General features: G+C 50.9%; 1 protein-coding gene across 2 annotated transcripts in view; it reads right to left on the reverse strand.

Moving 5' to 3' along the window:
* Positions 1-3661: 3661 nt before the first annotated feature.
* LOC110203563 (SUN domain-containing protein 2-like) overlaps positions 3662-16978 on the reverse strand; it is a 28129-nt gene continuing 14812 nt past the window's right edge. The window contains exons 5-17 of one of the 2 annotated variants that reach the window (XM_020980071.2): positions 16251-16369; positions 15933-16028; positions 15541-15634; positions 14244-14317; positions 13098-13225; positions 8949-8992; positions 8407-8572; positions 7774-7998; positions 7511-7595; positions 7160-7275; positions 6841-7008; positions 5937-6029; positions 3662-5664 (exon numbers count right to left, since the gene is read on the reverse strand). In XM_020980071.2, coding sequence (XP_020835730.2) covers positions 5551-5664; positions 5937-6029; positions 6841-7008; positions 7160-7275; positions 7511-7595; positions 7774-7998; positions 8407-8572; positions 8949-8992; positions 13098-13225; positions 14244-14317; positions 15541-15634; positions 15933-16028; positions 16251-16369 — 1522 coding nt within the window. In that variant the 3' untranslated portion in view covers positions 3662-5550. Of the gene's footprint in view, positions 5665-5936; positions 6030-6840; positions 7009-7159; positions 7276-7510; positions 7596-7773; positions 7999-8406; positions 8573-8948; positions 8993-13097; positions 13226-13609; positions 13746-13857; positions 13970-14243; positions 14318-14435; positions 15389-15540; positions 15635-15932; positions 16029-16250; positions 16370-16978 lie in introns of those variants that run through there. The other variant, XM_078152822.1, reaches the window with a different exon arrangement.

Raw genomic sequence — 16978 nt, forward strand, 5'->3', positions numbered from 1 at the left:
CCAGGGACCCTTTTGTTGTCTTATCTTTCTAAGAAGCAGTGGTCTACTTGGTGGGCACACATCCTAGAACCACTTTGTGGATTCTTTTATGCTGTGCCTCTTGTTTCCCTCTCATCCCCTGTGCCTGCTAGAGCAGAGCACATTTGTAGCCGCACAGAGACCCCGTTTTGTATGTCTCATTCCACACCCCCAACCCCTAGTCTCTTCCAGGAGGGCGAGAAATGTTTCACCAACAGTACTTGAGAGCATGGATTGGTCTCTCCTTTGGTCTTTGTTCCTGTCATGTTTGACATTGTTTTCTTTTTGTTTACTCTTCTCTTGGTTCTGCTTTCTTTGTTATGTATCTTTCTGTTAGAATCTCCTTAGATTTCTTCAAATGTCTTTATAGTCCTCATATTTGGGGAATACTGTAGTCTAGTAGATTTATAGATTACAGCTTGTTCAGCCATTCCCCAATCAATGGGCATTCCTTTGGTTTCCGGTTTGTTTTTTTTTTTTTGCTTTAGCTGAAAAGTACTGCTGTTTATTAGAATTAAAATGCTTTAGTTTGACTTTGACCTCCTTGGGATCAAAGTGGTATCTCAACATCAAAGGGCAAATATATGAACAGCATTTTCCAATTGCTTTTTCGAATGAAGGGACCAGGTCCTGGTTCTAGCCACAGCATGTGTGTGTGCTGCTCTCTTCCTGTGGCCCCTCTGAAGAGGATTGTTTCTGCCATCTCTCTTATTTGGGGCCAAGGATAGTTTGCACACCACAGCAGGACTGTGTACCAGCTGGGTGAGCATGGCCTGGGATTATGTCCAGGCAGCCAGAGCCTTTCGGCAAGAGGTGAAGCTTCCGGGTCATTTGAATTGGAATTTCTCTCCTTAGTGCCCTTTGTCTCTTGGTGGGGGGGGGCGTGGGGGGAGGGCAGTGAGTTTGTTTGTGTCCATTCGTACTGGCTCTTCTCTCTTCTGCTCTCCATCTCTTGGATGGTAGGCCAGTTGTTCTTGTCACTTTGATCACGAGGGAATCAAGAGAATGGAGTGGGTACAGAAGAAGAGAAGAAGATGCAGCTGCTCCCATTGGGACTAGGAGACACCCTGAGAGGAAGCCATCTCCCCTCTCAGAGCCTCAGTTTCCTCTTGTTTTAAATGGAACAGATGGTGCTTGCACTGTTTCACTCATAAGCTTGTAGGGGAAATGGAAAAGAAGGCAAAAGAGTCTTTCTGTGCTAGGCTCAGGGGAGCTTTCCTTGGTAATTATTCCACAGGTTGAAGGGGTGGGAGAATGAGAGTGGATGTTTTAACGTGGCACCCCAAAATGTCACCTCTTTGAGGCAGCACCATGGGCTCCAGACCCAACAGGACATTGTATTGCAGCAGAATGGGTCTGGGAAGCCATCACTAACCCTTCAAAGGAGACATTTTCAAAATGATTGGTGGGTTCTTGGGTGTCTCCTCACAGCCAGTGAAATGACTTCCCAAGGTGCAGCTGTCCAGCCCTTCTAAATCCAGATGCTGTGGCTCCTCCTAAGGCAGGCCAGGCTCGGCTGTCCAGAGAATGGTCCTCCCTGACTGTGTAGTGCCCAGGTACAGGGCCTCAAGGCAGCTCCTATTCGCCAGGGAGTGAGAAGTCTGGAAGGCCACGAGCTTTTTGTCATTGGCAGTGTAGTCAGGGCCAGCCAGAGCGTGTGTTCTAGGGTCTTGAGCCCCCTGGAAGCCTGGCTGGGTTGTGGGGCTCATTCTGGACAATCTCAGGAAGGAATAAGGAAATCCTGCCTTTCTAGCAGCATGTGGTGACAGATGCCATCATCCTTCAAGGCTCTGGCTTGGCTGCCTGGCTTGGCAGAACCTCGTGTCCTTGGTATGTTCCAGCAGACTGTACCTAGCAACCTTGAGGGTTCCAGTAACAGAAGGTCAGGTGCCACAGGAGTGGCCACATTCCCCTGGTAATGGCTTCCCTAGGATGCATGATGCTAGGTTGGTTTGTTTGTTTTCTTGTGATAGTATTCTTTCTCACAGTCTTGACTGTAGTGGTTCAGGGCTAGCTGCATGATCTGGTGTACTTCTGAGAAGACAGATATGCACTTGTGGGCCAGGCCTCCTGCAGGACGGGCCCAGCCCAGGTAGGTGACAGGCAGGGGTGCTGCCTCCTTGGGCAGTGCTTCTCCCTCTCTCCTGGCAGGCTCCTCTCAGGGCAACCCTGTGAGCTCAGCTAGGAGGACAGGCAGTGAGGCAGGCCTCCCCTCCTCTGTCACCCCAGTGGTCACTCCGGCCTTGAGAAGGATCAGCCTCCAGCTGGCAGCAGCTTTGCTGCAGACTTGTCCTGCTCTTCTGCCACATGAGTCAGGATTCTGTGCTGCAGGTCTCCAAGCTGGGCCTGCACCTCCTCTAGCTGTAGGAGCCCAGCCTGAGCACTTTTGTCACCAAGAAGCAATTGCTGGATCCAGGCAGGGGCCTTCGACTCCACGTAGAAGCCACCAGAGGAAAGAGCTCAGCAAACACCCGAGAAACAGCAGGGATGAGGAAGGAAGAGGGCCCGGACAGGAGGCCTGGGCTGTCTAAAGACACTCTGAGGGCCAGCACATGCCTGCCTGATGCCAGGGAAGGGATAGTTGTGAACCAAGTGACTGGCATTTCTCCCCTGCTTTTGAGGTCTGCAAGAAGGATCTCATGGGATCCTCTGGGACCTCATATTATGCCATTTGATAGACGGGACCGAGCCTTGTGATTAGCTAGTCTTTGCTTCGATCAGAGAAATGCTGCAGAGTGGGCTTTGCAAAGCCTCAGACTGAGTGACAGATGACAGGTGGATTTGGAAACAGTTAAGGGGTCAAGTGAAATTAGCAGGGAAAGGAAGAGAGCATTTTCCCTAACCTCCACCTCTCAGCCCAAAGCACTGCATTGACCCCTAATTCCTTCAGAGTTGACATCAGATGGAGTGTCTGAAAGGCCTGAAGCAATCTTTTCATGTGGGTTGGCAGTTTTGAGAGATTTTGACGGAAAACCTTTGTAGAGTGCTGGGGGGCCCTTGGGGCACCGAACTCCTCTTTGTGCCCCCTCTAGATAGGGTGAAAGAAAAAGCAGAGCCTCCTGAAGGCCTCTTTGCATTTCTCTTTTGCTATCCATGGAATTCCTTCTGCCTGAGTGCCTCTGTCCTATAGACATCTCTGGGGACCATGTGGTCACCCCAAGGCTGGCCACAGGGCTGCTCTGAAGGAAGACTATTTGGAACAGCCTAAGGAACAGGCTGTGCTGAGGGGATGCTCTGACAGTGAAATTCCAGCCTTGTGATGGGGAATTCCCATTGGGAAGTCACTTTGTGTCTTCTCACAATTCCCCACCAGCCTGCTGTTCTCTGGGAATCAAGAAGCTGATACAGCAGAGGCTCTTACCATTCTGGCTTTGCTAGTGGCTGCCTGTGCCCTAGGGCAAATGCCCCAGCACTTTGAGCCTCTTCTGGCCTCCTCTCTCAGCTCTGTTTCTCCAAGCCCACACCTGAGCTTGGCTCCCTCTACTGCTCAGGGCATTCCCCTCCAGTGCTCACTTAGCAGAAGGGCAGCTGCCCTTTGAACAGAGGGTTTCCACCACAATGCTGGCTCTTTTTTCCCTATTACTCAGGCATGTGATTTCAAGAACAACCTCCCTGTGTGGGGTAGCTAAGAAGCAACCACGGATCCAAGAGAATATTTATTATTGCATAAGCCCAAATAAGAATATGTCTATAACTAAATAAAACTAGAAAATTAAACAAGAGAAATAAAACTAGGGAATGAAATAAGCATATGTCTATAACTAAATAAAACTAGAGAATTCAACAGTCTTTGTGATGAGGAAGAGGTAAGCTATCTGTAAGTTCCTATGTGGGGCTGCTCATATCCTAACTTCCTGGGGTGGTGACAAAAGCTGAGCGAGCAGACTGGGCATGAGGGGCAGCTTCACACCTACTGCTGCTGCCCCTGAAGAGTGGAAAATGCAGAAGAGTGGGCTGCCCCTGGTAGCTTCTGGAATCAGTGGCTAGCCCTGTGATGTGAACCGCTGCCTTCCCTCCTGATGGTAAGAGGCAGAAAGCACAGCAATACTACGGTGGACATCCATGTTTCATGGTCAGCCCCCCACCCCCAAGCTGGGGCTGCAGTGACTATCACTCTGGGGACCTGGGGAGGCACCCAGGAATGAAGCCCATAGCTTTTCTGTCTGATGAAAAGGAACCATGAAATAAATCTGTATAGAAATACAAACATCTCTCTATATTTAATACAATTGGCCAGGAAGCCGAAAACATTTCCCCTCCCTCCCTCCCCCATCCCAGACTTAGCTTCAACAAGCCCCTCCCCCAACCCTATCCCATTCAACCTCCCCATATGCTAATGTGGCTGAAAAAGAACTAGAATCCGAGCTGAGGGTAAAAGACTGATGAGCCTCCAATGCCCTGTTTCCCTGCAGAGGCACCTGAGGCATGTCATGTTTGCCTCAAGGATAGAGGACAGCATCAGCTCAATGCCAGCCCTAGACAGGGATAGGGAAAGGCCAATCCAACAGTATCCTGGCCAGTCTCTTTCCTCCCATAGCCACAACCACAGGAGCTGATGGTCCCAAAGGAGAGAGCACAGTGACTGAGCTCCAGGTGAGGAGGTGGATAAAAGCATGGCTAGAGTGGAGAATGAGGGTCTCTGGGCTCTCGAGGGGCAGGCAGGAGACATCTCGTACCAGCGGCATAGGGGAAGTTCTTCTCCCCATGGCTGGTAGCTGTACTCTGGACCCAGCTTCCTTTCAGCAGTAGCTAATTCATGATGACTTGTGTATGTAATGCTACTGCCTTTGCCACACACCTGCAACCTTCCAGTCCTCTCTAAAGGAAGCCCCAGTGGGTAGGAGGGGCCACCAAGCCATGGGTACATCCCCAGCTGCCGTACTAAATGCCAGTGCAGGTAATCCTGGGGGCAGAACTTCCCTGACATCCAGGCCATTGGCCTTGTTAGAATCAAAAGCACAGACAGGTGCGGTCATTCCCAGGTACTTCTTCGGATTTCAAAGACTGCACCCATCATTGCCAGTGGTAAAGAGAACCATGCAAGGTCCCATGGAGAGCGGCATTAGCCACCTGCTGGAGTGTGCCCATGTGGGACTGGCTCCCAGTCTGCCCTTTGCCGCTGCCCAGTTTATCATGCCCTTACTGCACCAAATTCCTTGCCCTAGACCCAGGGTGGTGTAAGCTGTGTTTCTGTGGGACTGCTGCTGAGCATAGCAAGGCCCTGACTACTCCCTACCACCCCCCCAACATCTACTACAGAGCTCTTTCTACACGTCTTGGAGGTAGGCAGGGCTTGGCAGGGAGCTGAGGCACCTGACACTGCAGATGCTGTGGATTGAAACAGAACTTGCTCAGCTGGTGGTCTCCTCCATATCATAGAGGGCTTGGTGGGGCAAGATGGCTCCAGGGAGGTGGGCTCCCACGTTCTGTCTCTTTCCCAGAAGTCACAGTGGCCAGAAGGGACGAGGAGGTGGGAGAACTGCTTGCTTGTGGCTGACAGAGGAAAGGGTGAAGGGACCCGGCAGGGAGGTTCTAATTGGCAGGCTTGCCATGGACCCGGAAGCGGTAAATGCAAGTATAGTCCGGGTGACCCCAGTTGCTCAAAACTTGAAGCTGTACCAGCTGGTATGGGGCTGTGCCGTTGCCCTGTGGGAAGAGGAGAGTGGGGTGAGGGAGACCCGAGATGCCTTCATGGATGCCCAGCCCCCACAGGCTTTCTGCCCCAGGCTTCCTTCCAAGAGCAGTGGCTGAATTGAGCCCTAAGCTTATCCCTCAGCTTCTTCTCAGACCTGTTGGGACCTGGCTTCCACTGCAGCCACTTGCCGAGCCACAGCGTCCTCATGGCTGGTGATCCAGCCCTTGAGGTCAGCAGCATGCCTGGGTCACTGGGTGAGTGATGTGGGACGAGCCCTCCATACCTGAAAGTGGAAGGTCTGAATGGCCTCCCCAGCATTATCATAGGTGAACTTCGCCAGGGCCACCCCTTCCACCTGGGAATCTTCATTGAGCCCCTGCACAGAAGGAAAAACAAGGGGAATGGAAGGATGGACAAATGGATGGCCGCAGTGGGGTGCAGGAAAGAGGTGCTATTAGGACGAGAATCCAAATCAGCCCATGGAGGGAAAAACGCGGGAGGTGGCAGGGAGAGGAGGCGGCAGACAAGGAGGGGTATGTTGGGGAGGGGAAAGAGAAGCAAAGACAATCCACCCTGACGTTGCCTTTCTCGATCCCCTCATCTTCTAGCATCTCTCTCACTAATTCAATAGACAGAGCCTTTCTGCTCCAAGCCCTTTGGCCTTCTTCTCAGCCTCTTCCCCAAAGCTGCTGAAGGGCTTGGGAGAAACCCCTTCAGCTTGTGTGCCTCACTTTCTTCATCTGTATCAGGATTTGGGGCCTGAAGTATCCCTGTCCCTCTGCATATTTCACCTTCTCTTCTGGCTCCATCTTTTCTCCCAAATCCTCCTTATGTGGATGTTCCATGTCTGCCCTGTCTAGGTGACTCTGTAGGGAATGGCGATCCCCGTCCCTGCCCAAGTCGCCCAGGGGACACCTGCTCATGGAGGCCCACTGGCTACAATAAAGGACCCTAAGGCACATTGCAATCTTCGCTGTTGTTGCTGCTGTGGTTGTCTTTTCCTGGCTCCTCCCTAAGAAGAGGAGGAGGAGCAACAGGCCTGGCCCCGAGGAGTGAAGAGGCCAGCCTTAAATGTCACCTCTGTACAATGGGCACATCCTTCCATTTTTCACCTCGAAATGCTGCTGCTGTGAAGAAAGGGCTTTCCATACTTCGCGAAAGGAGAGCTGCCAGGCTCAGGTACTCACCAAGATGACGAAGTCCTTGGGGGCGCTGGTGATGTTGCTGACTGGGGACAGGGCTCTGGGCACGTGCTCCAAAGTGACGGCAGTGAGGTGGATGCGGGCAGACAAGCGAACCCCAACAAAGCCCTGGGGGCCCCGGAATGCCCAGCAGTTGCCGGGGTAGACATTTGGCTGTGGGTGGAAGACAAATCATGTGAAAGGTGGCGGCGCATGGGCCAGATGCAGATCCTGGGGCCCCTGTGCTTTGAGGGCCCAGCCCCCACAGAGGAGGGGGGAGATGGCAGGCAGAGAGCCAAGCTGGGGAACCTTTCTTCAGCCCTACCTGGATGATGGCTCTTTGGGTCTGGAAATGATACCACAAGGGGATACCAAACAGACTGATTACGGCCGTCCTGGTGCCATAGGTCTCTGAGCTGTGGCTACTGAGGATGCTGGCCCCTGAAAGAGCAACAGAGAGAAAAGGTGGAGGGGGCAACCCAAGGGCTGGCAGGACAGAGAGATGGCTTAGGGTAACCCTCAAGGAGAGAGGGCACTACGGGGGCATCTTCCCTCCTAAATGCCCCAGCCCAGGAAGGGCATCCCCAGTTGTCATTTCTTCCTGTCTCATACTGGCTATCCTGATTTTGCATTCCCTCTTGTCCCAAAGCCCTCTGGTTTTCTGTAGGTCACCTACCTGAGGACTCCAAGGCATAATCCACCAGCCCAATGCGATCTTCACTATACAGTTTCAGGGCCTGCCGCACGATCTCACGCACTTCCTAAAAGACAGGCATGCACCCCTTGTGGGCTGGGCCACCTGCAGGCTCCGCCCAGCCCCTGTAGGGGATGGGCAAGCATGCTACCTGCTCAGCCTGGGCTTCCCCCTTCCTCTTGGCAGGCTCCTCTCAGGGCAAACCACGACCCTAAGCAGGAGACAGGCAGAGGGGCCAGGCTCACCTCCTCTGTCACCCCCGTGGTCACTCCTTCTTCCAGAAGGGTCAGCCTCAAGTCAGCAGCAACTTTGCTGGCAGTCTTGTCCTGCTCCTCTGCCATATGCCTGAGGAGTCTTTGCTCCAGGTCCCAAAGCTGAGCCTGCACCTCCTCTAGCTGTGTAAGTCCGGCCTTAGTGCCCTTGTCTCCAACAAAGTATTCCTGGATTAAAGCTGGGACGTGAGACTCCATCTAGAAGCCACCAGAGGAAACAGCTCAGCAGGCACCCGAGAAACAGCAGGGGTGAGGAAGGAAGAGGGCCTGGACAGGGCCTGGCATGTCTAGAGACATCTGAGAGGTCAGGGCCAGCACATGCCTGCCTGGTGCCAGAGAAGGGATGGTGGTGAACCAAAGGACTGGCATTTCTCCACTGCCTTTCAGGTTTGCAGAAAAGATCTCATTGGGACCTGATATTATCCCACTTGACAGATGAGGAAAATCTCGTCCATGTCACAATGTCCCCCCAAGAGGCTCAATCTTTAGCAAGTGCCCTGTGGAAACCTCAGATGGTTGCAGCTCCCTGGGCAGCTATCCGGGCAGCAGCAGCCCACCTGAGATCAAGGGGCATGCATTGCTTAACCAGGGGACTGGAGGACTCACATCACTGCGCAGGGCCACCATCTTTTCTCGCCAAAGGTGGATTTCTTGGGCCATTGCAGCCTGTCTCTGGCTGATGGCCGCCAGCTCCTGCCTCAGGCCAGCCAGCTGGGCCTCCAGGGAAGCCATCTCCTTTGGCCTTTTGTCCTGGGAGTCTTCCTGGGACAAACTAGCCAGTGACAAAAGGAAAACTCAGGATCAACCTTGGCATAGGCACTTGGAGGATGGACTCCAACAGAACAAGTGTCACCTGAAGAAAAGCACCACCCAATGGAAAGCACAGAGCCACAGAACTGGCTGCAAGGCTTCACTGACATCTGCTCCCTGGGGGACCCTGGCTAGGTCATTTCCCTCTGGGGCCACAGTAACCTCATCTGCACTCTGAGGTCCCTCCTAGATGGGATCAAGCCTATGGACATGCTAACCCAAGTGTTCTGGCTCCACTGACCTGCCCTCCTCAACCCCCCAGGCAACTGGTTTCCCTGGTGTAGCTTTCTTGCCCTCCTGCCCTCCTCTTCTCTTTCTCAGTCAGTTTGGGGCCTTACCCTTGCCACTCAGACATGTGCTGCAGCACCCCGCTTTCCAGCTCCTGTAAGGAAAAAGAAGACATGATGAAACTGATGAAAACATCAGCGCTGCACTCTGGGGCTTCGTGGCCTCCTACGGCTGGGCCCTGTCTCTGCTGAGGAGCAAATGAGTCGCTACAAACTGCTGGGCTCCAGAAATCTTGACCTTAAGTCCCAGCTAGACTTTTCAGAGCCTGGGCTCCCCTTCTACCCTCCCACCAAGAATAGGCCTCCAAGGTCAGCTGGGATGAGGCACAAACCACTGTCCCCAGAGTGGTGAGGTCACTTGTTAGTCCCCTGAGGAAAGTTTCCAACTCAGCTCTTAAGTCATATGGACAGTCTTATTCCTCCCTCATCTTTTCATGTATTACTAACAGAGCCCAACAGGAAGAGACAGAAAGTGAAATTCCATTTCAAATGACTGTAGACACCAGAAAATATTTCAGAGTCTACCTGCCAAAACAAAACCAGCAACTCTATGAGCCTAATTACAAAACACTTTTCAGACAAATAAAGTCAAGTGTAAACAATCAGAAAAGTAGGAGTTGGTCATGGTTAAGCCGAGCTCAGCTGGTAAAAAAAGACAATTCTACCTAAATTAATGGACTTCTTCAGTGTGATATCAAACAAACTACCAACAATTATTTTATAGAGCTGGAAAAAACAAACACAAAATTCATCTGGAAGAAGACAAGGTACTGAGTAGCGAGGGAACTAATGAAAAGAAATGCAAGGGAAGGTGGCCCAGCTCTACCAGCTCTTCAATTGTATCATCAAGCAGCAAGCATCAAAACTACTTGGTACTGGCTAAGAAACAGAGTGGCGGATCAGTGGAATAGTTTAGGTAGGCAAGACACAATGGTCAATTGACTATACTAATCGACTCTTTGAGAAATCCAAAGACTCCAGCTTTTGGGATAAGAAATCCCTATTTACCAAAACCTGCTGGGAAAACTGGAAAAGAGTAGGGCAGAAACTGGGCTGAGACCACCCTTTTACATTTTACATCCTATACCAAGATAAAGTCCAAATGGGGGCAGAATTTAAATATAAAAAATGAGACCATAAGCAAACAAAGAGAGTAAGGAATAGTTGACCTTTCAGATCTATGGAGAAGGGAAGAATTTATGACCCAAGAAGAGATAGAGAACATTGTATGTAATGCCAAATGGATAATTTTGCTTACATTGAATGGACAAGTTTTTTGCAGAAACAAAGCCAATGCATCCAAGATGAGGAGGGAAACAGAAAACCAGGAAAGAAGTTTTACAACAAGGGTCTCTGATAAAGGCCTCATTTCTAAAATATGTAGAGACTGGGGTCAAAATGATAAGAATAGAAGTCATTCCGCAATTGATAAATGGGCAAAGGATATGAACAGGCAGTAATCAGAGGAAGAAATTCAAGCTATCTAGAGCCATGTGAAAAAATGTTCTAAATCTCTTCTGATTAGAAACATGCAAGTCAACAGGACTCTGAGGTATCACATCACACTTATCACATTGGCTAATGTGACAAAACAGGATGATGGTCAATGTTGGAGAAAATGTGGGAAAATTGGAACACTAATGCATTGTCAGTAGAGTTGTGACCTGATCCAGCCCTTCTGGAGAGCAATTTGGAAGTATGTGCAAAGGGCTCAGAACTTGTGCCTACCTTTTGACCCAGTGATAGCACTTCTAGTTCTGTTTCCCAAAGAGGTCATAAAAAATGGGAAAGAGACCCACATGTAGAAAACTATTAGTCTCTCCTCCTGTAGTGGAGGACAATTGGAAATTGAGGGGATGTCCATCAATTGGGGAATGGCTGAACAAGTTGTGGTATGTGAATGTGGTGGAATCCTATTGTGCTGTAAGAAATGATGAGCTGGTGGACTTCAGAAAAACCTAGAAAGATTGATATGAACTGATGCTGAGGGAAATGAGCAGACCCAGGAAACTACTGTACACATTGACAGCCACACTGTGTGATGACTGACTTTGATAGACTTGGCTCTTCTCAGCAATGCAAGGATGTAAAAAGACAACTCCAAAAGACTCGTGATGGAACAGGCTATCCACATGCAGAGAAAGAACAATGGAGCCTGAATGCAGATGGAAGCATACTATTTGATCTCCTTTTCCTTTGTGGTTTTGTTTTATTGCTTCATTCTCATGGTTCCTCGCATTAGTTCTACTTCTACTTTACATCATGACTAATGGGAATATATACTTAACCTGAATGTAGAAGGAGAGCCTATATCAGGTTGCACGCTATCTTGGGAGGAGGGGAGATGGAGGGGGCGACAATTTAAAACTCAAAGTCTTATGGAAGTGAATCTTAAAAACTATCACTTAATTAATTGCGTATTTGTAAAGAAGAAGAAGAAGGAGGAGAAGGAGGAGGAGGAGGAGGAGGAGGAGGAGGAGGAGGAGGAGGAGGAAAAGGAGGAGAAGGAGAAATAATGCTTGGAAGTGTGACCAAAATCAAATTTTGTGCGGCTTATACAAAAACATAAACCCAGGAAAGCTGACGTCAATTCTACTGGAAAGGAAAAGAAAATCAGAGAAAATGACCTGCTGGCTTTCCCCCCCTCAGGTGTCTGTGGTGCTTTCTCCAGTAGACAGTCAAAGGATATGAACAGGCATTTTTCCAAAGAAGAAATGCAAGGGATCAATGATCAAATGAAACAAATGCTCCGAATCACGGAGAAGTAGAGAAATGCCCATGAAGGCAAGTCTAAGGTTCTACCCCCTACCTGTCAGGTTGGCAAAGAGGACAATCAGGCAAAATGCCCTAAGTTGAGCAGGCTGGGCGAAGTCAGGCACATTAGTGTTGGACTAGGGACGCTAGGGGGCGCGAGAGTGCGTAGAACTCTAGGCTTGGTCTCAGATAGTTAGTTGCTGTGTGATCCTGGGTAAGATAATTCGCCCTGTTTGCCCCCATTTCCTCACTTTAAAAATCATCTGGAGACGGAAATGGCAAACCACTCCAGGATCTTTGCCAAGAAAATTCCCAAATGGGGCGGCGAAGAGTGCACCTCACCAGACACGACTCAACAGTGCTCTAAGTAGAAACTGGAAACTAGTCCAGCCATTCTGGAAAGCAGTTAGGAGCCTTGCCCCCCGAGATAATAAAACATGTCTACCCACTCACCTGGCAAGACAACTCCTGGGCCTATTCCCCAAAGAGATCAAACAAAGAGGAAAAAGTCCGATCTGGACAGGAATATTGATGGCCAATTTTTCTTGCTGTGACAAAAAACTGGAAACCCCGCACTTGGCAAGAGCTGAACAAATGATGGAGTTGGAAAAAAAGAAATTATGGAGTAGGGACTGAATCTACCATACTCTTAGAGATGATGAAAGGGGTGGTGTTCAGAGAAAGCTGGGAAGACTTGCATGAACTGATGTGCAGAAGAGTGAGCAGAAGCACAAAGACAAACCACTGTGAAAGAGTGCAGAACTCTGTTGAAGGCAGTGACCAGCTACTCTTCTGGCAAATGATGCAACTTCTGACAGAGAGGGGATGGACCAAGGCAGAAGGAGAAATACATCTTTTAGACATGGCCCAGGAGGAACTGTTTTGCTTGTCTCTGTATGTTTGTAAGAAGTGGTTTGTTTTTCCGTTTTTCAAATGGATAGGAGGCGAGAAGAAAAGAAAATAGATTCTTGTTCATTAAAAGAATGAAAACAGAAGCATCTTTCTCTAGCTAATGTGACTTCTCCCTCTTCTGATGCCCGCAGAGCTGACCCTGGGGTCCCAAAGACAGTGGCAGCAGAGGACACCAGCTGGCAGATCCTGCCAAACCAGGGTTGCCTTCAAGGAGGGCATAGCAATAGGCTTTATGGCTGCCCTACAAGAAACAGCAGAGCCAACACCCTCTAATGCTTCACTCCCATTTGTCCTGTCAGGTCTCCTTGGCACCTAGATGTCTCCTCATGAGGAGACTGCCAGCTCCTCATGGGCAAGGACTGTGGGGTTGTTTGGTTGGTTTTTGCCTTGGGACAGTGCCTGACCCACAGTAGGTCATGCTTCATAAGTGCTGCTTGGCTGAGTAACCCTAGCTTAAGAGACAGGAACTGGATGGTGCATGAGTCGTCTGTGTGTCCTGTGCAAAGCTTTCCTGGCACTCAGTGGGGTGCTCACCTGGAAATCTGGTGTGAATTCTCCTGATTCGCACACGTCCTGTCTCCTGCTGCTACCCTTTGCTGCCAACCAGGAGAGCATAGCAGGGTGGAAGGTCCGGAGTCCAGAGGGGTAGAAATACCAAGCACCTAGCACATGGGAGGAAAGGCTAATCTGAGACTGAGTCTCAAGAGCCAGAACGGAACTCCATGCGGACTGACACTGGCAGTGTCACATCAAAGGGGGCATAGACCGCAGCCCAAAGGAGGCAGATGCATGAGGGGCATCATGATCTGGAAGGCTACAGCTAGAGCCCCTTCTACCCCAAGAGTTCACTCTCTCATGATCCTCTCAGAAGTCATTAGACACATTTGGATGATGGCAAAAATGAGGGATAAGAATAAGCTGGGGAGAGGACATGAAGCCTGAAGCCAGAAGTCATGCCTCCTGGTCCCAAGCCTGGTCAACACAGAGCTCCGTCCCTTCTGAATGACGAGCAGGATGCTCTACAGACAGGTTGCCTGCAGACAGACCTTGGTGACCTTCAGCTTGTGGTGTCATCATTTCTGAGGTGGACTTTATCTCACAGTATGGGCTGAGGAATGGCGTGGCTCCTGACCAAGAGTCCAGGCCTTCTGGGATCATCCCGGGAGGACCACCCTGTGTGTTCTCACCAAAGAAAAGGGACGAAGCCCTCCAGACCTGGCATTGGGTATGTCCTGCCCTCATAACCGATTCCTTCCTAAGTCAGCTCCTCTACCAATCACCCACCCTCCAGTACCTTGTCTGTGACCACGGAGGGCACAGATAAAACACCTCCTTGCTCCAAGTGCGGGTCATGCTCAAAGTGGGCAGGACAACCACCCATACCCTGCAGCCTGAGGCTCTGAGGCCTGCATACAGAAAATGCACAATCAAAGTGTGTTGGGCTGAATGGAGAGGAGAATGAGAGACAAGGCATAATTCTCACCCTTTAGGCACGAGAACGTGTCCGTCCGTGACCTGGTTGCCTTTTGTTGGTGATTTTGTCCCTTTGGCTCCCTAAAGGCTCCCCTTCAAAGCTCTGTCTTCCAAACTGTCCTCTAGCTGCCGTGTCCCCAAGCCCTTGTCTGTTCCCCCTACCCCAACTGCCCACCCCAGCTGCCCTGGGGACTCAACAATGCTCACCATAATCCAGCAAAGCCACAAGAAACAGCATGCCCAAGACAGAGAGGAGCAACTTCTTCCCAGTGGAAAAGCTCCTGGATTTCATGGAGATGAAGGAGGAGATGTTAAGGTCTGCCCTTCCCCATCACAGGATCTGGTGAGACCCTCTCTGCGTGGCAAATGAAACCCCAAAGTGTGTGCCCCCCCACTCACCCCCTGCCACTGGGCACTGAACATGTGGAGACCTGGGGTTTAATGGACAGCCCTCAGGGTAAAGTGCGAGTAGTAAAGTTGGCCTTTGTGAAATGTATTCATGTTGTTAGGATAGGTGACATGCTGCCCTTTGTGAGGTCAGGTGGCAGATGTGTCCTGCAATTAGGCAGTCTTCTTGTTTCTAAATCCTTCCAGTTCTTGTCAATTGGGACTTGGAAGAGCTGCAGGAAGAACTGCTGCTAAAGTGGGATTGTCACCATTGGCCCAGCCTGTGGCCCCAGGAATCCAGAGCTGGGGTGGCTAACCTGGAGGCCTCAAGGACATATGTGTCCCTCGAGGTCCTCCAGTGTGGCCATGGTTCACAGAATCAATCCCCTTCAGAAAAGGATTTGTTCCATAGAATTTGAACTCAGTCCAAAGGCCTCCCCCAAGGACCTAGGAGGCCACATGTGGCCTGGAGGCCGCAAGATACCCACCCCTGCTCTAGAGGTTCCTGGACTCAGCCCTGGAGGCAGCCTAGAATCCTAGGCATGCTCCTCCACAGAGAAACTGCTAGAATGACCTGGCCACCTGGAGGTCTGGGCAGAAAATTCTGGATTCAAACCCAAAGTAGGGAGTGTCCCTGGCAACTCAGGACCCGCCGACTGGCAAAGGTGAACTCACCAGAGTCAGTTGTGATCAGAGGCAGGAACTACTGAGGAGAGATCTCCTAAAAGAAACTCAGGAAGACAATCCCCGCGATAGTGACAGCCAACCCACTTCCCTGAAGAACCAAGGGTAATGGGGGCTGGCCTGTGCCGGTGAATGCCGAACCACCAGCTCTGGAGGAGGGCAAGGCACACGCAACCCACTTTTGCCATCATCTTCTTCAGTGGAGACACTCAATCAGGGCCTGAATGGTAGCTGACTTTGACAAGTAGTTTCCAGCTGGTTCCAGCACACCCCTGACCCTACCTGACCCTGTCATAAGATTCATGGCATAAAAGTCTGAAAAAGCTGGAAAAGAACAGGACAAAGCACATGGGGAAATTGATCTGAGGGACTGTGGAGTCCTTGGGAGCTGTGGATCTTTGATTCTGGCAGGCCCCAGGTAGTCCTCACTGACCTGGTGAAAACATAGATGTCCTGCAGGGAGACAGCTGTGGTCAGGCGGTACCAGGTGTTATGAAGGCACCAGCGGAGCAGGCCAAAGAGCCAACCTGCAAAAGTCCCAGCAGAGAGATTGAAAGGCTTCACCCTGCAAGCCCATCATGTCCCAGAGCTAGCCCCTTCCCAGCCTGCCAGCTCTGAAGCCGCTTCTTGCTATTCTGGTCTCGCATCCTCCCAGGGCTCTGTAGCTGTGCTTGGGGATCTTTCTCTCTTCAGCCCATCTCTACACGCTGTCCTAGAGTTACTCTAGCCGGGCCCAGCATGTCCCTACATAGGAATGAGGAATCTCTTCTAGGTGCACTGCAGGAACTACCCTGGGCACTGTGCCCACCCACTGGCAGAACCCACCTGAGAAGTGGATGGCCATCCAGAAGGAAGGGCCACCTGGGGAAGCCCTGTTCTTTAGGTTGGATGCAGAGCCAGGCTGGTCCAAAAGCGAGTGCCCTGCAAGGAAGGGAAGAAATGAGGATTCACCAGAAGGAGAGACAAGTGGACCTGGAGCATCCCCCTTACCAGGCTTGAGGGCTTGAGCACTCCCACCCTGCAAACCCTCATCGAGAGCCAGACTGCAAGCTCTCTTCCCCGCCCCCAGCTATGGGTCACCCTCGGAAGTCAGTGGGGCAGTGCCTGGGGGATGGGGCTCTAGGGAGGAGAAGTGATGCCTACCTGCACAGTCATCCTCAGACCTATATCCTGAGGAGGATCCAGGGGTGCTGCAGGTGATTGTGGCCAGGAGAGGGGATGGTGAGAGGCCTTTGACCCTACTTGACTTCCTCCTCCGAGTCCTGGGGAACAGCAGGTATGAAGAGCAAAGATAGGAGAGTGGAAGAAAGCAAGGGTGAAAAAGAAAGGGAGGGGAATGAGACTTGGCTGGAGACTTTGAGGTTGGAAAGAAATGATACCGAAAGGCCTCTCTTCCTGTTCTTATTCCTTAAACAGATGAATGATCTTTCACAGCAGAGGCAGGATTGAACCAAGCCACAGCTCCCATGGGCCAGGGAGCACCTCTTTCCAAATTAAACTACCATGATGAGGTATGAGAAAAGCGAAGAGCCACCTGAAGCTGTCTCATCCCCCACAGGCCCTTGACCCAAGTGGCTTCCTGCGCTGTTGCTGGGCCCTGAAACTCACTCTAATAACCACGTGCACTGGGGCTAGGAAAAAGAGTTCCGTGGCTGAGAGGGGTTGTTCCCTACCCAGCTTGAGGTGTCAGGGGACCTGGCCTTTTCCATGCTCAAAGTTGCCCCGCCCTATTTCCTGTTCTCAGACAGTGAAGGCAGCAGTAGGCCAGATTGGGGTAGAGGAGGGAGAGATGGTGCTGGGGACAGGGAATTCTCACCTTTGTGAGGAAAGAAAGCAATAGAGTGATGTCTCCACCAAAAATGGGGGCAGGA

Source organism: Phascolarctos cinereus, unplaced genomic scaffold, assembly GCF_003287225.1.
Source record: "Phascolarctos cinereus isolate Bilbo 61053 unplaced genomic scaffold, phaCin_HiC Scaffold_4;HRSCAF=312, whole genome shotgun sequence".
NCBI classification, from domain to species: Eukaryota; Metazoa; Chordata; class Mammalia; order Diprotodontia; family Phascolarctidae; genus Phascolarctos; species Phascolarctos cinereus.